The sequence below is a fragment of the Heterodontus francisci genome, chromosome 38 (assembly GCF_036365525.1).
Source record: "Heterodontus francisci isolate sHetFra1 chromosome 38, sHetFra1.hap1, whole genome shotgun sequence".
In the NCBI taxonomy this organism is placed as follows: domain Eukaryota; kingdom Metazoa; phylum Chordata; class Chondrichthyes; order Heterodontiformes; family Heterodontidae; genus Heterodontus; species Heterodontus francisci.
Window position 1 is genome coordinate 39,185,953 of NC_090408.1, and position 23,788 is coordinate 39,209,740.

The 23,788-nt window shown below is 39.9% G+C and overlaps 1 protein-coding gene and 1 long non-coding RNA gene across 8 annotated transcripts in view; one reads left to right on the plus strand and one right to left on the minus strand.

Moving 5' to 3' along the window:
- LOC137352557 (uncharacterized) overlaps positions 1-23,559 on the plus strand; it is a 175,338-nt gene extending 151,779 nt beyond the window's left edge. The window contains exons 2-4 of one of the 2 annotated variants that reach the window (XR_010969731.1): positions 12,384-12,506; positions 12,992-13,139; positions 23,399-23,559. This is a non-coding gene — a long non-coding RNA (uncharacterized lncRNA). The remainder of the gene's footprint in view (positions 1-12,383; positions 12,507-12,991; positions 13,140-23,398) is intronic. The other variant, XR_010969732.1, reaches the window with a different exon arrangement.
- iqch (IQ motif containing H) overlaps positions 1-23,788 on the minus strand; it is a 153,829-nt gene that overhangs the window by 107,749 nt on the left and 22,292 nt on the right. For 4 of the 6 annotated variants that reach the window (XM_068018150.1, XM_068018148.1, XM_068018151.1 and 1 more), the window contains 6 exons: positions 12,971-13,091; positions 11,214-11,351; positions 8,104-8,321; positions 1,512-2,063; positions 801-867; positions 17-100 (listed from right to left, as the gene is read on the minus strand). In XM_068018150.1, coding sequence (XP_067874251.1) covers positions 17-100; positions 801-867; positions 1,512-2,063; positions 8,104-8,321; positions 11,214-11,351; positions 12,971-13,091 — 1,180 coding nt within the window. The remainder of the gene's footprint in view (positions 1-16; positions 101-800; positions 868-1,511; positions 2,064-8,103; positions 8,322-11,213; positions 11,352-12,970; positions 13,092-23,788) is intronic. The other 2 variants (XM_068018149.1, XM_068018154.1) reach the window with 2 other exon arrangements.

Sequence of the window (23,788 nt, forward strand, 5' to 3'; positions counted from 1 at the left end):
CAGTGACAGCACTCACCCCTAATGTCACATAACCTTCCCATCTGTAGGTTCTGCTGAGTATTTATATCGGGCACAGAAGATCTCAATGACTGGGCATACCCTAGGAAACACAAAGCAAAAAAACCCCATAAAAATAGGCAATGAATGTTTGTTGAATCTAAACACTTTCCATTCTCTGAATTAATAAAAGTAATTAATTTGCTGGGCTTGTGCTAATTTAGTCAAAGCTGCAGATTATTTAAGCACAGAGCCCACTATTCAGTGTTGTAATTATTTAGCGTGGCACAGCATTCCTTTTGTCAGCAGCAGAACCCCCTCGCCTTAAGTGCAAATAAAGATTCCCATCTGACAGTAATTAGAACTAAATAATTCCAGACAATGTAGCTTATCATTTTGACTGCACATTTGATTAAACCCAACATACAGCAAGATTGCCCACTTATTGATTCAACACGACAACAAGCAAAAGCCCGAATTCTCATATCATTAAAGATAGAAAACATTATCTGCTATTTCAACGCAGCCTTTCAGCTTCCATTTCATACAAATGAAAGTGAATTACAGCAAATCACCTCTCATCCGAATAGGGCCCCGTGTAATGACTTTATTTGCTTAATCCTGAAATTAAATGCTGTTTTGAGCAAGGGCCTGTGTTATTACTCTCATCATCTGAAGAACATCTTCCTACCGAGACCAATTTGAAACAAAACAAGGGGGCTTCCTGAACTCAATCAAGGACCTGTAATGTGGTGGGTAATAGAGGTTGTGGATGAATCTGCAGGCAAAAAAAAGTGCAATACCTAATGATGGGATGTGGATAATAGTTCTCCTGGAGGCCTTGATGCGATTCCAGTTGGCTGCCAGATGCTAGGAATCAAGAAGAGCATTGATCAGTGACAGAAGCTGTAATAGATTCATCAAGTTAAACTTCAGCTGCTCCACTTTAGTCAGTCAGACCAAGCCAGGCATAAATTATATTAATTGATTTAATTACATACTTAAAACATCTTCCCCAATTAATTTAATTAGCGCTACATGATGCACTAGTAGTATTCCAAGCAGAGAGATTGTGGAGTGTGCTTTGCTTAATTAATGGAATATGAATTAAAAAGAAACTAAACATAAGTGAAGTAAGCATTAATTAAAACACTTGTCTGCAAAAAGTAAATACAGTACGATAAAGTACTGAGCGTGCTGTCGTTGGAGAGGGAGCTTTTCAAACAAATTCAGAGTGCCATATAGTGAGTGCAGGTAGGAAACTTTTAAATTGACTTTCCTGACAATGTAAATGCTCAGAGCAAAAGTGGTGAAAAGGCAGAGCCATTCTTTCAGGCAAAAAAAAAAATCAGTGACAGACTTTGCAGCCTCAACGGCTGCATCTCTGATGATGGATGAAATATGATTCTCAGACAAGTGCAGGGAAAGGCAATGTGGGAACAGCTTTACAGGAGCGCTCAGGCGGAGATATTTGGAGAGTAAGGGCTGGCGGAACAGCTGGCAGCTCCACACACCTTGGCCCTGCTGCGAAAATTTTCCAGGTGTCTCTGACGTGACTGCTTTAGGGTCTTCTTCACCCGCACCCTTTGAGCACGCATGAGCCAGGAGATGGAAATAACACCTGCTGCCCACTTCTGGCGACAAACTATGAGGTACGCGGTCCTGCTTTGGTACTGCCTCCAGATAGCTTGGATTTTTGTGGCTGCTATTTCAAAGCCATCTGGCCCCTTGTACTGCTGGCCTGGACGCTTGATGATCTCCTCCACAAATTCTTTATTTTTCAATACAGGAAGCAGGTCCTCCCATTTGGGCCGTGAATTAAGCTCAAAGACAACCGATAGCTTTGCCAACTTCTGGCCTTCCACAATGGCAACTGGCACATCGTATTCTCTTAGCTTCTTCTCAAGATATTCCAAAAAGGAAAGGATGTGTCCCCAGGACAACTGGTAATGTTGTTTGAAAGCCAGGATGTCTGGAGCCGTATAATCTATTTTGCCGTTGAAAATTGTAACATAGTAAGCTTGTGAAAATTCCTGGGGCCGATGAATTGGCACCACTTGAAACTGCTGCAAGAATAAAATGTTACATTAAATTCCAGGTTTTAACTCAGTTATGGACAAATTGTCAAAGTAAACTATTGTATTATCATATGCCATAAACCTTTAGCAAGCAAGGATCTTTTTAAATAATTTTCCATTTGATCAAATATATTCACCTACACATAGTTTGTACTTACAATAAAGCACAGCAGTTAAAAAATGAGATGTATTCACTCTGCAGTCAATTATACTTTAAGAAACCACATAAAGAATGTTCAGTGGAACCTCCAGAATCACCACTCTAAATACCTGCCTCCCTGATCATCCGTCAGAGTTTTTGGCAGGACATAAGCTCAGCTGAAACGTTGCATCATTGCATAGCCCACTCGTTATTTCTTTATTTGTTTCATCTTTTCTTGGTGAACACAACTGCATTACATTCCTTTTGTTATTTGTATTGTATGCATCAACCTTCCCTAAGGTATTGGTGAATCACAAAAAAGACCAAAGTTTGTGCGTTGTCGATTATATGCTAATTTCTATTAAACATCAGAGGGATGCTCATAATTATAGCCAGTAATGGAGGTTTTGCTTTAATATATTTGCTATCCTAGCACTAGTCAGGCATATTTCCTCTCCACCAACTACCCCACTCCACCCACCCTGCCAAACCTCATCGGCTTAGGGCAGCAGTATTGGTGGGAAAATTACACCTGCAGACTGGAGCGTCTCAAGCTACTCACATATGGAAATTGGGAAGGAATAAGAGGCTGGGGGATGAAACAGAGACGATGAGACTAGAGGGTCTAAGTATTGAAGCGGGTTATGATATTGTCCTTCATGTCTCTGTGTTCAAATCCAGTCCAGACTAACTGGATGAAAGTCGGCTCTCTGCTGGATGCAAAGACAAAACAGGGTAGACAGAGTTAAGTTACAGGTCTAATTGAACAGGCTCAAGGGACTGAATGGTCTACTCCTGTTCCTTTGGTTATGAATTTTTGAAGTTTTAAGACAATTTACAGAAGATATAGCACTAAATTGCCTACAATTAGGCATAAATTAATGTAAAACTGAGAATTCTAACTTGCTGGCTGGTGTGAGAAGTTCACACTGATGCAGTACAGATGACCTTCAGTGGGATTGACTGGCGTGAGCTTTACTCTGTAGTCAGTCATGATGTAACTGCTGCAAAGTGGTTGAGATTTGCCATTTACTGAGAAACAGAAGAGTCCCCTGTTTTTCTCTGCTTACAAAATTGCATTCTCAAAACTTGCATGTTTCAAAGTCACATATTGCCATTGTTTCATTAATGAGTCATCAATTAAGGAGGAAAACAGACCTTTCTCATTAAGTGATTTCTACCAAAACAGACAACTGTTCCATTCCTTAACACTGCAATCTTTCACCTTGATAAGCACAAAACCGCCCCAAAAAACTTACATTTATAAACACATTAGAAAAAAAAATATCTAATTTGCCACTTTGAATAAGGTTCCCAACATTAATTCTGAGGACTTCATTTTGTAATAATTAACACCTGTTTGTTTCTCATAAAGGCATACACCACAATATAAAACCTTCATGTAAAACCAAATTCTCACCAAATAAAATTTTAACAGCAAGAGAAACGCAAAAATCTCATACCCCACCAATTGGGGCTTCCCTGCCTTTTTCAGTTCTCCCACCATCCCACTCTCCCACCCCCAACAGCTGCTTGCTGTTACTGATTACTTCATGGCCTCTGTCTATTCTACTGTCTTGCTCCCAAAATTTTCCTCTCTGCTTTCCAGAAAGTACTGACTCTTTCCAGCTGATAATTCAGCAAGCATCAGTTGCCCTCCAACACCTTGTACAAGTAGACATTGCTCATGTTTTAGTTTAGACAGTGATTAACAGCAGGTTATTCAACTGTTCAACATAGCCCAGCCTAATCCTGTCTCACCCGGTATTTACACAAGCTCACTTCCAGTAGGGGGTTGTCAGATATCGATCAGGAGCAGGAACCCCGGATGGTTTCCCCTTCCCTAGCCAAGGGATGCTGAAGCTGATATCAGTCCAGCTGAAAACAACTAACTGAATTCTGCTCTGAACCTGCAATCTTCTTGATCAGTGTGGCTCAGCTACTCATTGAATAAGCTTGCTGAGTCACCAGGGAGTATGGCCAATTCCACTTCCTAACTGGTTGCCCGGAAGTTTGAAAATCCAATCCAAGATGCCTGCCCTTTGGGTTTTTTGTCCCTTTTCTCCATAGAAAACCAACTGACCCCACGCTTTGCAATTAGATGTGAAGGCACAGGTAAAATTAAGATCTCATTGTGTAGAAGAAGAACTGGTATTTAAGATGCACCTTAATACGTCTCTTAGAAAAGTTCCAAAATGCTTCATGTGTAAGGAGTTGATGTTACTGCTACATAGGTGAATGTGGCAGCCATTTTGCCCACAGAAATGTCCCACAAATACAATGAGACGAACAACTAATCAATCCACTTCTTTTTGGTGGAATTGAAAGCATTTTCCGTTCTTCATAACGTGCCATAGGATCGTCAATATTCACCTGAACTACCACAATAGGTAGGCTTGATTTAATGTTTCATATGAAGAACTATGCAGGGAGCTTTTGGTATGAAACTGCTTCTCACTGCTCTCCAGCACAGCACAGCTAATTGATTTTGAAACATATATCAGTTTTCTTTTTGTGTGACAGTAAGATTATTTTTTTGGTTATTTTCTTCATGTTCCCCAATTACCATGGTGAAAAAGTGGCTTGAAGACAATGTCACAACCCACCACTGCTCTGAAGGTGACCATCAGGAAGCATGTTGCAGTGACTGAGTGAGGACTCTACCTCTTATAGTCCATCCCCATTGTGAGGGTACAGCTGGTCTCCAATGACACTTCCACTCAGTAATATAGCTGAGAATGGAACCAAGGTGAATGGATTTTCAGGAGCATCCACCATGGCACAACAAAGATTTAAGCACACAAGGATGAGGCGGAAGCCATAGCTGATAACCTGGGAGCTATTAACTTTCTACCTTCCCTTTATTTTTGGATCTTGATATTCCTGGAATCACCTCAACATGAGATTATAAAGTTTGAGTTAAGTAACTTGAAAGTACTTTCTAAACACGCAACATTCAGAAATCATAGATTCCTGATGTGTTTCCATTCACTCACCCCATCACGCCACTGCTGATACATTTCTTGTTAACCTTGTTGAACCCTTCCTACTTATTGATTTACAGTAAACCTTCTCCACAGCACAAAGCATACAGTAAATTAAAATACCAATAATGAGCCTGGCCAAGGGTCTTAAATCGAATGCTCAATTCTTGATCATTATGTCTAAAGTTTAATGTTGGGTTCAGCTTTAGAACTTCTGAGCCAGATCCTATGCAGCAAGTTAGAAAAAAGAAAGGTCTTTGCATAATTACATGTCTTATTGTTTAAATAACATTTAGCTGATTTTCTACTTGGTTCCCGAATTACTTTATGTTAGAAAGCAGGAAATTGGAACATCAACCACATCAATTAGTAATTAATTTTTAAACATCAATGCATGCTATGTAAAGCACTAGGAAAAACCCATTAAATCCATTAGTCAGCAATTCACTAGTTAATGTGATAATATATTTCCTATGAAAAAAGCTTCTATGATTAGGAGACAACTTGGTAAATGCCCTAAGGTGCGTTCTTCGCATCCATCTTCCACCCAAAAAAAAGCTGCTATTCCACAACATTACTGGCATCATCGTAGTATGATCTATGTCAGGTCTAAATAATACTGCACCACTGGCAGTATCTAGTGGCAAAAGAACAACAATTTTCCTGGTAAAATATGACAAAGAATACCTCTACCTTGCTTTCTACCGTACAGATCTGAGAGCATCTTACCTAATTGGACCATGTCACAATACATGCCGATCTTACCCATGTCATGCTGCTTGATCCACCCTTTCAAGGTATTGGCAAAACTTGCCAGTAATAGAAAGTAAGCACTGCAAAGGGTAAACTTAAGAGTCAGTAATGGAAGAGAAATAGCTGAATGGTAGAAGATGATATCTGTTATGGAAATTGACCCAATGCAAAAGCAGAATATGTGTTGCAGACTATAATAGTGTCAGAGTTCAAATTACTGCACTTTGCCCTCGTGGTTGTGCTTTTTTATAAAATTTGTTTTTGTGGGATGTGGGCATCACTGGCTCAGTCAGCATTTATTGCCCATCCCTAATTGCCCTCGAATTGAGTGGCTTTCTAGGGCACTTCAGAGGGCACTTAAGAGTCAACCGCATTGCTGTGGGTCTGGAGTCACATGTGGGCCAGACAAGGTAAGGACGGCAGATTTACTTCCCTAAAGGGCATTAGTGAACCAGATGGGTTTTTGCAACAATCGACAATGGTTTCATGGTCACCTTTAGACGAGCTTTCTATTTCCAAATATATTAATTGAATTCAAATTTCACCAGCTGCCATGGTGGGATTCAAACCCGTGTCCTCAGTGCATTAGCCTGGGCTCTGGATTAGTAGTCCAGTGACATTACCACTGAGCCACTGCCATCAAAACTCTTAAGTTGTGTTACTACTTGTGTCAGATGTTGTCACCAGGGTGTTATTTTATATGGAATGTTTGTACAATGCTACCTTCTATTCCGGTTTCCTAATCCTCTCAACCATCATTAATTTAATGAGTCCGAGCCAAGATAATTGACTTAAGGTCAACCGACAACTTCTAAAAAGAAGCTGGATGGATATCCGAAGAGAATTGGACTTTAAGTTTACGGAGGTATAACAGTACAGCATGTCTTTTAAAGAGGGGGAGGGGGCGCTGGGAAAGGAATTTAGTGTTCTTTAGAGTATCAACAGTGATTTAGAGTGGGAAGGGAAGAAGTCAATCCTTATGTTATGGTCACATTTTTTGTTCTTTGTGCATGTTTATTCACTAAGAGAAAAGATATTGGTGCTTGATAAATAGAACACATTTCCTTAAGTTTCAAGCAGTGACAGCACCCAAAGACTCCTAGGGCAATCTGTGGAACAGTTCAGATCCAAGACATAACTTCCTCTTATTACTAATTTGTGCATGGTTTGAGGAGCAGATTTTATTTTCCTTTTGAAGATGGTGACTCTTGCTGAGTAGGATGCTAGCAGCTATCTACTATCCTGCCCAAATTGCCATTCTCATTTGTGAGCCTAAACAGTTATAAGGAAGCTAAGCATCTTCAAGAACATCACAGCAAGCCTCCTTCTTCTCCTGAAGGTACTGACTCCAGCTGCCATATTGCCAACTAACCCCAATCCAGTGTTCACCCAATGTCTCTACGTGTGTTCTCTTCAGAAGGTGGGGGTTTCACTTGATAGCAATCAGCAACAGGAACCCTGGATGATAGTCCCTCTCCAGTCCAAGGAGCTTTGGAGCTAATTGTAGTATCTTGATTCTGATCAACTAACTCTGCAAAGACTGTGAATAAACCTGGCAGGTTTTGATCTGTATTGTTTAGTATGACCCTGGGGCTAGATATTCATCCCCAGTGGATTTCAGCTGGACTGCAGATTAGGTTCACTGGGGATTCATTTCAGGAGGGTGGGACCCAAAGTGGAAGCAGCCCAGGCTTGTTTTGTGTGGAGCCCAGGGAGCAGGTGTGCTCTTCCCAGCCCCACAACAATAAATGCAAACTTAACTGCTGGGCGCCTCCTTGACTGGACCACCAACTGATGCTGGGAGGAGTGGTGGGAGGGCATGCACTGCACACGCACACCTAGTTCTCCTCTAGAACGCACGTCAAAGGATCCAATTTGCATTTTGAATGGGTTTACTGCCTCACTCAGGCAGATGATCTGGCCCAGCAGTAAGCCAAGAGAAGCTTGAGATGGCCACAACAATGCCAGGAGTGGACTTGTCAGTCATTCCCCACAATTTTCAGGGTGTTGCTAATCTCTGCCAGTTATCTTTACCAGTACTCTATTGAGTGTGGATGCAATCCCTGCCATTAAATTACTTTTCACATTGAAGAAGTTCCTTACAAAAATACAGTGTGCTCTGTTTTACAATACACTTTGTTCTCCATACCTGTGGCTGATGAAACTCATACGGCACCATTTCTTTACCAAGCATGTGTTGAACTGCACTGATGTCCTTAGCTGATGACTTCGATATGGATGAAGGTGCAGGAGTAACAGTGTCAATCTTTAATGGTAGTCTGGAACCTGATTTCTTGTCCAGATGTTTTATTTCATGTGTATATGACTCGCTAACGATTATACAGTAAGCATTTTTGGGATAAGTACCTGGAAACCAGTAACAATAGTCTAATTTTAGAAGGATCACATTAGATGTAGTGCTGATAAGCAATAAATTTAAGGTAAAAAAATACCATGATAAATTTTCTGAAGCTCTGTGTCACTGGTGGAGCTTTGCATTCAGTGGTTGTAAAATAGTCTGTGTGATTTCATGCCAATTTGCTAAGTATCTGATTCTAAGAGGCATGATTTGAGGTTCAGCTAGTGGGATCACGCTCTCATTTAAATATTTAAACACCATTGTGAAGGGTTGTTTCCAAATTTTATGATAGTGTGAGCATTACCCATTAAAACATGGACACACACACGCACTGAGAGCTCACTGGCTGAAGCCTCTTAAATTTTAAATCTTAAAAAGATCTCAATGCTCCTTCAATTCTGATCTTTTGTGCATCCCTGATTTTAATCCCTCCACCACTAGCAGCTGTGCTTTCAGCTGCCTTGGTACTAAGTTCCAGAATTCTCTCTCTCTGCCTCATTACCTCTCTCCTCCTTTATGTTGCTCCTTAAAACCTACCTCTTCTGTCCTGAAGGGTCACTGACCTGAAATGTTAACTCTGCTTCTCTCTCCACAGTTGCTGCCAGACCTGCTGAGTATTTATAGCATTTCTTGTTTTTATTTCAGATTTCCAGCATCTGCAGTATTTTGTTTTTATCTCCTTCTGTGGTTTGTGTCAAATTTTGATTAATGACGCTCTTCTGAAATGCCTTGAGACATTTTGCTTTGTTAAAGGTGCTATATAAATGCAAGTTGTTGTTGAAGGGAGAATGCCAAATTTTTCAAGATTTTTTTTTCCATTTTATTGTCCCCTTTTCTGTGCTCAGCTCCAAATATTAATTGGGTTTGCGGGAGAGTGCTCCATCTTTGGGTTTTCTCTCACACTAATAATTTGCTTCATTATTTTTTATTGCTGCTGGCTTTGGCGTTACAATTTATAAAGAGGTGAGAATGGCAATGTTTTTGAGGTGTTGAATGCCCTATATAATAATAGATGAGGAAGAGGAGTTTATAAGGATCCAATAAATGCAAGTGCAATCAACCGTGAGATGCTTTGACCACACCTGCTATTACCCGGGATCTGGACATGACACAGGAGACCCACCTGTAATAATGTTGTAACATCTGCTGCACAAAGACCTGCTCAGAACATATCGATCAGAGTAGGCACTTCCTATGGAAATGAAGGCAACCACAGCAGAAAATTTTGATGCTACTGCATTGGGAATCTGCAGTGAATAGCTGTATCAGGGAAGTGACTGTCACCATGTTTGCAAGATGTTGGCACCTTCATCACATTTCCTATGGAAAATAAGCATCTACTGGACAGGATACAGTATGCTGGTATCAGGTGGACCGGTTTGAGCGAGCTGCCCAAAATGGCAAAGTATTCCATTCCCCAGCACTTGACCTCTCCACTTAAGAAGCACAAAATTCATCAAAAATGTCAGTCTGGCTCAGTTGATAGCATGTTTATCTATGTCAAAAGGACATGAATTCAAGCCTTACTTCAGGACCGGAGCACATAATTTAGGCTGACATTTCAATGTAGTAGTGACGGGAGTGCTTCATTGTTCGGGGTGCTGTCTTTCGCATAAGATTTTTAATCATGGCTCTATCCACCTATTAGGTTGGTGTTAAACATCCTGTAGTACTGTTCAAAGAAGAGCAAAGGGTTTTCCCAGTGGCCTGGCCAACCTTTATCCCTCAACCAACACTGCCAAAAAACAGATTAACTGACCTTGTACCTCATTTACTGTTTGTGGGACCTTGCTCTATGCAAATTGGCTGTGGTATTTACCTACAAAATAACAGTGACTATACTTCAAAAAAATAATTCATTGGGTATGAAGTGCTTTGGGACTTCCTGAGGATGTAAGAGGAGTTATATAAATTTTTCCTTTCTAAATGGAATAAAGCAACAAATATCTTTGATACTTCATGAAAATTACATGACTTCTCATTATAATTACCGGAACCTTTTTTTCCTTTGAGAGTTTGTTTGAAGGGAATGTTGAAAATGTAAACATTCCCAATCCATACTACACGATACAGGGCTCACACTGCCTCCAGCCACTCTGAAACCAATGCTCCAAGGAATACAGTGCACCATTAAACCAGCCTTCTTTTTTTAACCTCTCTACCCAATTAATTTTTAATGTATAGTCTAAACAGAATAGTTACAAAGACCTATGGGATAATGATTTATCTCTTACTTGTGACACTGACCGTAACTCATCCATGACTTTCGTTCTCATGAGCCAGGTCACTTATAGGACATGAATCATATCCACAATTCTTTGTAATGTATCCTTGATATGTGTACTGCTGCAGGAGTCTGAAGCATGTGAATTGCATGGTAAAAACTGTATTTACTTCTTTATTCTTTTATTTCACTTTGCCTCCCAACTGTACTTTCGATCACAATGCAATTTCCTTCTTTGATTATTTTTATTTTTAACTCTTTGTTTCCTGAAGGTGCTGAGTAATGATAGGTATGGTTCAGTACTTTGCTTGTTTGGCTATTCTTGAAAGCCCAGGCAGTGAATGTTAGCAGGTCATTCAACAAAGGAGGGCATCATAACTCAGCCTAATAGTGTACTCATTCAACACACTCACACTCTCACGCTACTGCAGGAATCACCAGAAAGCAATCAGGCGTGGGAATCCTGAATGATTTATTTCCCTCCTCTTTAGGTCAGGGATGCCAAGGTTAACTGCAGGGCTCCAAATGCTTTTGTGAACAAGATCAGTGAAATCAGTGCAGACCCAAACTGAATCTCGACCTTCTGGTCCATGTGGCTTAACTGTACACCAGGCAATGTCTTTACTAGACTGCAATTTATATGACCAGAAAAAACTGTCTTTAGCACTCTCTTTACCGAATATTTCTGGGGCTGGCTTCCTATATTTCTCTTGGGCATCATGAATTGTTGCTGCTCTGTGTTGGATAAAGGGTGGGTTAACGTTCAGCTCAGACGCTGGAGGAATTAAGCCTCGTTCAATCAAACTCAAAATACCTATAAGGGAAACAAAATATTAGCAGCAGTAACTGTGATTAATTCAAAATAATTATTTGATGCAGAACAGTATGCTATAGCTTTAGGGAATTGGACAGTGCTGTAGGTTAGACCCTGGCCTTCATCTCATGGCATAGATTCAAATTCAGCCCAGGCTGAGAGGCCTAGAAATTCAATCACCTGTGTTCAGGCGGTCCGAGGCAGCATGTTAAATTTGTTCTGGGATCTCATTAAAATGATTCTGACATTTAGCCAGCACAATCCATACTATTCACTGGCTGTACATCTGATTTGGGGTGAGGGGGTGTGGGGGTGGGGTGGCAGACATTAAGCGCCACAAAGGCAGCTAACACCTCTTAAAAGGGGAGGTGCACTCTGGCTACAGACAACAGGAAGCTCTCCAGGGAACACCTCTGGAACCAGTGAGAAGAGGCGGTCAATACCGGGAGCTTAACTCCAAGGGCATGGCTGCAATGCCAGAAAAAGTTCAATGATGTTACCAGAGCTTTCAAGGTAAGAATATTGCTGTCTTATTTTCTGCTAACACCTCGAGCTTCACTATTCACACTCCCTTCCCTTCAATCTCCTAATATCACTGCAACAGACTTCATTCCACCTTCTTCTCCTCATATTCACATACTCACTAGTATTGCAATCCTCAATTCACCATACCTCATACAAGGTACATTACATATCAGCTATTCAACCCGACACAGGGATGCCATAGCACACTCCCTTTTTTTTTTGCAGGAGAAAGTCATGCACAACTCCAGACAGGAAGTTGCCTCCAGAGGAGACTGAGCTCAACTGCACACTTCCTCCCTGTTGAAGAAAGCAACTGACGTGGCAAGTGGCAATGCTTGAGGAGATGTCACACATGGTTTCTTCAAACCTTAACCTCCTTCCCTCTTCCTACTTCTATCTCATCCTATACAATCTGCATGATAAACTGCAGATACTTTCAACAGTCACTTCTTTCTTTGCTCTCCCTTCACATCACAAACTGACCCATGTCCTTCTCTTTTATTTCAGGTGCTGAAGATGTTAAGACACCTCTGTCACTTCAGGAAGATAAGGCCAGCCTTCCAAAAGATGCAGCATCACTTAATCTTACAAGCACCACCTCAGGGACTGGCATCACACATACATTATAAGGTAGGCTAGAGGACAGGTCATCACGTGTTGAATCAGCGAGCACAAATCTGCAGGACCTAGGGTGGAGGGTTAGGTTGCAAGAGGGCGAGATTGCATAGCAGTTCTGCTGCAGAGGACTCAGAGGTTAACTTTGAGTGCCCAGGATACTGAAGAAGACTGATGGACATACATTGGGAAATGCTAGGTGCACTAAGCAGCCTGCCAGAGAGCTTGTACACAAAGCCATAGAGCATGGAGGAGTCCTGTTCCACCTTGTGTCAAGGGTTCAGGCAGAGCACGGAGAAATTCTGTCCAATATGGACCAAGTGGTATCCCACACCAATTAAAAGTACAAATTTCACACAAAAAATACTGTGGTTAGCAAGTTTCTGTAGTTATGACTAACACAGCAGAACAAAATCCTAGAATTGGCTCCTGCTGAACTTCATTACCCATAACATCTTGTGATCCGCTCGAGCACTGACCTTTTCTTGCATCTTTTTCAGATACAAATGGAGGAAGGAGGGATGGATCTTCACGGTGGGAAGCAGGCAAAATGGCAAGCGTGCCAACTGTAGGACCTTTAACAAGTTTTTGCAAAGGTGCCTGTTGGAAATAAAAGCTATGAATGAATTTTCCTTTTCGTTTTGAGAGGTACTAGTTATAAACTGCTGTTGTGAATTTCGTGCGTATTAACTTGCAGTAAACATCAGTATAGCCCACCAAAGTGTCAAAACTCAACGGTTTAACTGTTGACATCTGAAGTTAATATGGTATTCACTTGTAATAAATTACTGCTAGTTATGTTATGCCTTTTCTGGCTTTCAGTTGGAAGGCTTTCTATTTCTAATTACTGTTTTTTATTGTACATGTACAAAATATTTTAAATATCTCCCTCCCCCCCACCAATGCTAATATAAATTATTTTTGTTAAATTCTATGTTTTTAAATGTGAACTTGTGTTTTCTGCAAGTTTATTTTAATCTCAGTAAAGGTAATTAGGTGAAGGGGAATGTTGAGACACTTTTCACTTTTAGCCCTTTCGCTATAAGGACATCAGTTCAACTCTGGTCCAGTCTAGTGGGATGAACATTTCTTCTCTCTTTTGGCTATTAAGGGTCGTAAATACCATTAATTTAGATGAATGGTGCTCTAGCACTTCCAAAAATTATCCACCTTTCACCAGCACTCCAGCAGAATTACACCTCAACTCATGGCCTGTCTGGCTGGGAGATATTGAGAGCGCCAGAATTCAGTGTTGTACACCTGGCTTTTCTTTGCTGTTTATCAAAAGAAAGTAAGGAAATGCTATTAGGATGCACGGTTACCTCAGCTTCCATACAGAAAGTGGAAGAACACAAAAATAATGTAACTATTGGCCCTCTCGTTTTGCTTTATTTTTTGTTTGTTTTCCTGCTTACTTGGCAACCACTGATTTAAACTATTCCATACATTCTCTGCAGTGATCCTTTGCATCACAGTAGGACATAGCTGTTGCATTCTGTGCATATAAAGTGGGAGGGGATAGTATTTCATATCAAAAATATTCAAAGATTATCAGTAAACATCAAGAAATATGTATCTAATTAAACTCTTTTTAGGCACAGGCAGCACTCCATCCTCTTTTTCAAGGACTTTTACCACTGTAAACATTTTAAAAAATTATTAATGCCTTCTACACCTCTCAGAAATGTTGCTCAGTATTTCATTTAGAGTAAATTACTTTGAAGTACTGTGACTGGTAATATGTAAGAAAAATTAGCAACCATGGCAATTCTTTAAGAGACATGGTTGCTGCACATATCTGGTATCATTTTCTCCAGGTACTATTAAAAATTAAATGCTCAATGTGGAATAACAATGCTTCAAAACAGAGGACAATCTTGTGATATAAATAATGTAAGGGACAAATAAGGATACTGCAATCTGTGAGCAGTTATTACTTCAATACTCATTTACAGGAAATGTGGCTGTCTTGATGATGTAGCAAAAAATATCTGCAGAGTTCACGTGATGCAGAACTTTAGTGAAATTTCAAGCGTTGCTTTATGAGAATAAAAAAAAAATGAAAAGGAGAGAAAAAAAAAAAGGGGGAGGAATAAGAGATATGTGTTGGCTGATAGCACTGAAAATGTCAGTTCCAGGCAGAAGTCCAGCTTGTACCAGTCAGAAAGTATGGACCTATCTTATTGTAATTCATGGCTGGACCTCTATCTTGCCCACAGACAGCTGTAAACCAGCAGCCCATAGCATCCCAATCAGGCACCATGTTACCAAAGAATGCTGAAACACACTGGAACACCATTACTGCATCCATGCAGCACATTTCTGTTGCACCCTGCGTGGCTGAATGACAGACATGTCTTGTATTCCAGATGACAAGCGCTGGATAAAAACTTAAACAAATGGTGACCTTTAGAAAGATTAATTTGTTTACCAACAAATGTTCTTCTATCATAAGAGATGGGGGTGACCTTCACTTCCCAAATGCTGGGTTGGAAGTATACTGAATGTAGTCATCTGTTCCTGAGCTCTGCCTTGGCAATTATCTCCTATTTTTGACATAGTGACACTATATTAATTTGTGTATTTCTTGTAAAGATTTTATGAACGCAACACACAATTTTTGAATTACTGCAGCGTAACCGTAATCTAATGGATAAGACGTGTGCCAGATCACATACAAGAGGAACAATCCATAAATATTGACTGCAGTTTTTATTATAAAAAATGGGGAATAAAAACAAATGGAGCCAAGGTACACTTATGCATAATGGGTACTGTTAAATACCATGACAAGCACTTCCACGTAATTTGGATATGTGCTGATAACTGTTCAGATGCTGATTTTATTTTAAATTCATAACTTTCATCCCTCCATTTTAAATACATTCTAAGGCTATTTGACTGCAAGCACTTCAATGTACCTTCCAAATATATTCCAGGTAATTGTCAAATCATTGAGAAATGTCTGTTGAGAATTATGAAATATAAATAAAGATATATTCCATTGAGAAAGAAAAACTCTATGAGAAGGATGAACGTGGCTAACTAAGGAAGTTAAGGATGGCATCAAATTGAAAGAAAAGGCACACAATGTTGCGAAGATTAGTGGTAGGTCAGAAGATTGGGAAAATTTTAGAAACCAGGAAAGAATGACTAAAACAATAATAAAGAGGGAGATAAAAGATTATGAGAGTAAACAAGCAAGATATATAAAAACAGACAGACAGTAAGAGCTTTTAGAAGAATATTAAAAGGAAGAGCGTAGCTGAAGTAACGTTGGTCCCTTAGAGAATGAGACTGGGGAATTAATAATGGGAAACAAGTATGTGGCAGAAACTTCAACCAAATATTGTGTATCTGTCTTCATAGTGGAAGATACTAAAAACATCCCAATTATAGTAGAAAATCGGGGGGAAAGGGAGGGAAGAACTAAAACAATTATCATTTGAGAAAAAGTACTAGGCAAACTATGGAACTAAAGGCTGACAAGTCCCCTGGACCTGATGGCCTGCATTTAAGTATCTTAAAAGAAGTGGCTGCAGAGATAGTAGATGCATTAGTTATAATATTCCAAAATTCCCTAGATTCTGGATTCCAGCAGGTTGGAAAACTGCAAATGTCATGCCCCCATTCAAGAAAGAAGGGAGACAGAAAGCAGGAAACTATAGGCCAGTTAGCCAAATATCGGTCACTGGGAAAATGCTGGAATCCATGATTAAGGAAGTAGTAGCAGGACATTTAGAAAATCATAATACACTGAAGCAGAGTCAGCATGGTTTTGTGAAAGTGAAATCGAATTTGACAAAGTTATGAGTGTTATTTGAGGATGTAACGAGTAGGGTGGATAAAGGGGGACCAGTAGATGTAATGTATTTGGATTTCCAAAAGGCATTCGATAAGGTGCCACAAAAAATGGTTCCTGCACAAAATAAGAGCTCATGGTGCTGGGTATGATATATTAGCATGGACAGAGAATTGTCTAACTAACAGAAAAGGGAGAGTTGGGATAAATGGGACATTTTCAGGTTGGCAAACTGTAACTAGTGGAGTATCACAGGGATCAGTGCTCAGGCCTCAACTATTTACAATCTAAATTAATGATTTAGATTAAGGGACCAAGTGTATTGCAGCCAAATTTGCTGATGAGACAAAGATAGGTGGGAAAGCAATTTGTGAGGAGGACACAAAGTGATATTAGATAGGCTAAGTGAGTCGGCACAAATTTGGCAGATGGAGTATAAAGTGGGAAAATGTGAGGTTATCCATTTTGGTAGGAAGAATAGAAAAGCAAACCATTATATAAATGGAGAGAGTCTATAGAATGCTGCGGTACAGAGGGCTCGGAGTGTGCGCATACACGAATCACAGAATTGTTACAGTGCAGAAGGAGGCCATTTGGCCCATCATGTCCGCACCAGCTCTCCGAAAGAGCAATTCACTCAGTTCCATTTCCCCGCCTTCTCCCCATAACCCTGCACATTCTTCCTTTTCATATAACAGTCTAATTCCCTTTTGAATGCTTCAATTGAACCTGCCTCCACCACATTCTCAGGCAGTGTATTCCAGACCTTAACACTCGCTCAATGAAAAAGTTTTTCCTCATGTCACTTTTGCTTCTCTTACAAAATACTTTAAATCTGTGCCCTCTCATTCTCGATCCTTTCACGAGTGGGAACAGTTTCTCTATCTACTCTGCCAGACCCCTCATGATTTTGAATACCTCTATTAAATCACATCTCAACCTTCTCTTCAATCTATCTTCATTACTGAAGTTCGTCATCCCTGGAACCGTTCTCGTGAATCTTTTCTGTACTCTCTCCAATGCCCTCACATCTTTCCTAAAGTACGGCACCTAGAATCAGACACAATACTCCAGCTGAGGCCAAACTAGTGTCTTATACAAGTTCAACATAACCTCCTTGCTCTTGTACTCTACGTCCCTATTAATAAAGCCCAGAACACTATGCTTTATTAATTGCTCTCTCAACCTGTCCTGTCACCGTCAATGACTTATGCACATATACACCCAGGTCCCTCTGCTCCTGCATTCCCTTTAGAGTTGTACCCTTTATTTTATATTGTCTCTCCATGTTCTTACTACCAAAATAAATCACTTCACATTTCTCTGCATTGAACTTCATCTGCCACCTGTCTGCCCATTCCACCAACTTGTCTATATCCTTTTGGAGTTCGACACTATCCTCCTCACAGTTCACAATGCTTCCTGGTTTCATATCATCTGCAAACTTTGAAATTGTGGCCTGTACACCAAGGTCTAGGTCATTAATATATATCAGGAAAAACAAGGGTCCCAACACTGACCCCTGGGGAACCCCACTACAAACCTTCCTCCAGCCTGAATAACACCCATTAACCACCACTCTTTGTTTCCTGTCACTCAGCCAATTTCATATCCATGTTGCTAACATCCCTTTCATCCCATGAGCTATAAGTTTGCTCACAAGTCTCTTGTGTGGCACTGTATCAAACACCTTTTGAAAGTCCATGTACACCACATCAACAGCATTGCCCTCATCAACCCGCTCTGTTACCTCCTCAAAAAACTCCAGCAAGTTAGTTAGACATGATTTTCCTTTAAGAAACACAAAAGGTTATCATGCAGGTAAAGCAAGTAGGAAGGTAAATGGAATGTTGCCCTTTATTGCAAGAGGGATGGAGTATAAAAGTAGTAAAGTCTTGTTACAACTGTACAAGGCATTGGTGAGACCGCTCCTAGAGTACTGTGTACAGTTTTGGTCTCTTTATTTAAGGAGGGATATACCTGCATTGGAGGCAGTTCAGAGAAAGTTCACTTGGTTAATTCCTAGGATGAAGGGATTGTCTTATGAAGGAAGGTTGGGCCGCTTTCTTTAGAATTTAGAAGAATGAAAGGTGATCTTATTAAAACATACGATTTTGAGGGGACTTGACAGGATAGGGGCAGAGAGGATGTTCCCCCCCATGGGGGAATCTACAGCTATATGTTATATGAAAACAAGAATGTGCAGGAATATGCAGAGAGGCAGGGGAATGGAACTGAGGGAGTTGTTCTTTCAGAGAGCCGGTGTGGACATGATGGGCCGAATGGCCTCCTTCTGTGCTGTAACAATTCTGTGAACTAGGGGGCATAGTTTCAAAATGAGGGGTCTCCCACTTAAGACAGAGATGAGGAGGAATTTCTTCTCTTAGAGGGTTGTGAATCTTTGGAATTCTCTACCCGAGAGCTGTGAAGCCTAGGTCATTGAATATATTCAAGGCTGAGATAGACAGATTTTTGAACTATAGGGGAGTCAAGGGTTATGGGGAACAGGCAGGAAAGTGGAGTTCAGGCCAAGATCAGATCAGCCATGATCTTATTGAATGGCGGAGCTGGCTTAAGGGGTCGTATGGCCTACTCCTGTTCTTACTTTTTATGTTCTTATGTTCATAAACAAGTCAAATGGTTTCAATGAAGTGTAAAAAGTCACATAACTGTAGCAAATTGCAGTTCTACAAACCTGACTTTCAATGCTGCCCATACTGATTAGGACATTTGGTAAAAAATATATATCCTTAAATGATCAGAGTGCGATAATCTGCTTTTTTAATTACCTAAATTGTTGTGGTAGTTTGTCCACTTCTTTGAGTACAAAATCGTTCATTCCTGGGGAGCAATGTTCATTATAACATCGAGTGCATAGGATATAAATGGAGCACAAGCCAAACAGCACAAGAGGCAACAGCATCAGGATAAAAACATTCACAATATTGCTTTTGCTAAGTTTGTTCCACAAAAGTGCTTTTTTTTTAACTGCACATTAGTGCCTGATCCCATCCAGTCTCTGAGTGCTGCTTTACAATAATCTTCCTCCTAATGTTATGGTTATATTATGTTTGTTTTTGCACAGCACCACTGGCCAAGCTGTGTGCTATATTATACATTGGGGAATATTTTCCTTCTTTTCCTCAAACAGTGAATAATCATATTTTCTGTGGTGTTTAATAATCAAAATTGTGTATGCTCCTGATTCTACTGTGGCTGACTTTGTGCAACATGAATTCGCTAATGGGAACAGCAAGAATGATTGCCAATTATGACACACCTGTAATAATTCCCATTTCACATTTCTCAAACAGCTGATGAGCAACTTAACTAGTATAAAAGATGGAAATGTAGTTAATCCAGTTGTGCGTTAATAGTATTCATTCAAAAAAAAGTAGTATTTACAAATGGTTACACAAAACGTTTGCCAAATCTGGCTTAATGACCTAGATATACATTGAGGTCTTGTTGGTCTGTGTATTTGACAAATGAAGCTTGAGAAGCCAGCCTCACATATATTGGCAGGCTGTAACTGGGCTAACTTCGTTTGTCTACCACTCCAAAGACTGGAGTGAGATCATGTTGAAGAAGAGCATTACCATGATTTAACATGGAAATGAAAGATGTACACAGATATTAATATGAATTTAAAACCCTTAGTACTTATAGATAGATGCTAAAAGCAATTTAATCACACAAAGAAATGAATGAATAACAGTTGTAAATTCAGCTTGTTTTGGTTTGAAGATGAAGGATATATATATATATATAAATAAATAATATAAAATATATGGAATATATAAGTGTTGGTACTTATAGGCAAAAATTGCTGTACCCACATAGCATGAAGGATGTGATAAAGAAGGTAGAACTAATAAAACTACGAGGCTTAGATAAATTACATTATACATTCCACAATTGCAAATGCATGGTGCAACAAAAAATAATCTATATAACTGAAACCACCCTTTGGTAACATTTGGTGCTGTTATAATATTAAACTAAATTGGCACATAACAGGAGGGCAAATGGCACAGGTAGTTCTCTTGCAGAGTAAGCCTTTAACTACTTTCAAAGAGCATTTAGTGATCATAATGGGGAAGGAGGTTAAGTAAAGCATTGCACCTACGGAAACTGGATTGAGACCAGATGCGTACATTTATCTAATAGTTTATGATTATGAAATATGTTACATCAATGTGTGTAAGTGCAAGTGTGCTTAATAGTTCATATAGTATTGATACAATATCCAAATGGATAAGTGTGTTTATGCACTCACAATGACTACTATGCCAGTCACAGAAAATCAAGTTGTCTGCAGTTCGTGCAGCACAAAAGAAATAACACAGCCGTAGCTGTTAACACCAGACTTGCATCAAGTAATAGTGCAGATAGATATCTGACAACGTACAGATAGTGATCTGATTGAGCATTGGATACAGCATGTGTCACTGCTGATGATGGCACAGAAGATGTGAGGGTTGATGAAGAATGAGCAAGTGATGGTTGGAGGCCTAACATACTGCCTGTCCCTGCTCTATTGCCTTGAGATATTATGGTCTGCAGTTCTGTTTTCCAACAGAATACATGGAACTTATTGTGAGTTCCCTTGGCTTCATATTCATGATTGTGTAAGCATGGAGGATCCATTATTTGCACTGTAATCTACTATCGATGAGGAAAGTGCAGTAAAGGATCTCTCATGAACGCTCACATTCCTGCCAGGTTTTCGGGTCAAAAATCCAAAACTCAGTTAAGATCATCTTCAACACCTTGGAGATTCTAAGACCTCACAAAGGTTCACTGTGCTACACTCAGATAGGTCTGTCTCATGAGGCAATTGTCTCCAGCAGGGACACATGCACAAAGGCAAAGTATCTGAGAAACAATAATGTCAACAACAGTTGATTGTCACCATGAAGAATTGCAAAAATAGCTTCAAGCAATGCCTCAGAAAGCACTGAGACTCTAGCAACTCAAGCAAAGAATACTCCTGGCACTGATAAATGTACATCATTGATATTTGCGGATGGACAGAGTGGGCATTCTGTATAATAAGCAGCTGGCCAATTGAGTCAGCAGCCACCTACCACCCTGACTCTCGCAGCTACGAGGGCTTTGAAAGAATGCCATAATATATAAAAGTACACAATCTCTTGGGATAAGCACAATAGGAGTACCACATGCTAGATGCATACTGTCAATTATGTCTTGTCCTTTGGAGAGGTGAGTGATTGACAAAACTCTAACTGCTCCTGCTTCTGGTGGATGCTGCCGAAGTGTATTCATCTGTGGTTTGGCTTCAGTTAAATTTTTGATGGAGTTTGAACAACGTACAAACTGACTCCTGAATTATCCCCTGTTGCCGCTTGGGCAGTTTCTGTGGTAACAGTGAATTTGGGGTTAATTATATCTTTGGGTGACGGTGTAAAATGGCCAATGTCAAATTAGCCGTCCATTGTACACCATGTCCGATTTTCCTGTCCATTGAAGTCAATGGAAGGTGAATTTGGGTGGGTTTCTAATTCGCTATCGGCCACTTAACACCATTTCCCAAAGTTATAATTACACACTTTCACTCCGACTCACATTGTAGTCCCTGCAAGTCATGGCAGACGAGTTGACACAGCTCACACACAGCAATTCTGATGAACCTAAACATCATATTGCAGTAGTCCTTAGGGAGGTCCAGGTAGCTGTGTCTGATGCGATAGACTCTGTCCCTAGAATCGTCCATTTTTACAGTGGCATTACTCCTTTGTCCCCTGTGCACCCACTCTGCCACCTCCCCTTTCATTGTGTAATAACTGACAATGATGCTGTGGGGTTCCAAACTCTGTTGCACTAATCACCGCTGTTAGTATTCTGCTGATACCCTTTCCTTCCTTTGACTAACTACGAACTCAGCAGTGGTTTGGGATTTATGTTCCATTTATGTCCTCCTGCAATATTTCTTTCAATTTTAACAAGTCATTTACAATCCTCAACAAGCCCTCAGCAAGACTAATCACTCACAGCCTTCTTGTTAAATGATAAGCTGATCAGAGTTGATATGTCGGAGTATTTTGGTTTAGTTAGTAGTAGCATATACATCCTTAAACTATTCCATCACCAGTTGGCTAAAAACGGCTGGCTATTGTGGTTGGGAGAAAAGATAGATCCATTTTAATGAGGAACGTTGGACTGTGGTGTGGGTGTGGGTGCTTTCTCTGTTCACTATAGGGCATATTTTCCCATTGACTCTGTTCCCATTTAATACACATACTAAATTCCTCTGTGCATGTTTTTAATGCTCCACATCAACCCATTTGTTTTAAAATGGTGGAATTTAAGACATGCACATAAAGCATTTGCAGAGCAACACTGCCAGTCTGACACTATAATCCTCTGGGTAGCAACATCGTAAATGCTGTCATGAAGTTTTCCTCTGGTCGATATTTCTTTTTGATCGAAGTACCAACCAGAAGCAGTCTTCAGGAATGCATGTAGAATACTGCCACATGAAGCAACCAGAATATTTCTTCCCTTACACTCTAATATTATATACAATTTTGCATTGATTGAGCTGCATGAACTCAGTTGTCAAATTTTTTTGATTTAATCTGAAAAGCTAAATTGGAATCCAAGCTGATTTATCTATGTAATAGATAAGTATAGTACAGGACCTTGTTGAAAGCGTAAAAATATTTTGGATTTCCTGATTTTCTAATTACTAAAAGCTTTATTTGCTCATTTACAGTACAATTTTTCATTTATTGAGCGCATGCATTTAGTTGCCAAAGTTTGCTTTCGTTGCCAAGAATCTGTCAAGTAACAGCCTGAAAACCAAGTGACTTTCATCTGTGTTGCAGATGTTGTCATTAAACTAAAACTTCTCCATGGCTTTGCTGAAATCAAGCCCAGAATGCTTGTCACATTTTTCTATGTTAGAACAGTCCCTTCATTCCAAAAGTAATTCACCATGTAAAAGGGTTTTTTTTATTTATTAATAAAAAGGAATAGAAAAGTGCATTTATTCCAACCCACCCATTCCACTCAAAGGACCATGTATAATTTGTATGTTGAATATTCAGTATTAGAATTTTCTTTACTGTTGCATTCACAGAGCCCACAGTACAAGGCAACCCACACCATTGTAATGGCTGGAGTATTTCAGGAGGTGAGGTTCGAAACAGTAGCAGAGATATCGTCAATTTCTACCTTTGTCACTTGCAAGCCTGTCTTTCTACAGCCCACAGGCTTATAAAATTAAATCTTCGCATTACCTAACTACCAGTTATCTTGTGTTCTCTCTTATTTTGCCTACGTAAGCAGGAGAGGAAAGTTCAACAAAGCACTATAGCATTATTGATCAAACAGAGAAAGACAACACAGATTGCTCCAGAGAATGAACAAGAGAGGGACACTGTGCATAAGGTGAGAAGTTTCTTATGGTATCCCATTCAATCTTGTTTCAAAAATAATCATACAAAGAGATCACATTGAGCTGCTACAC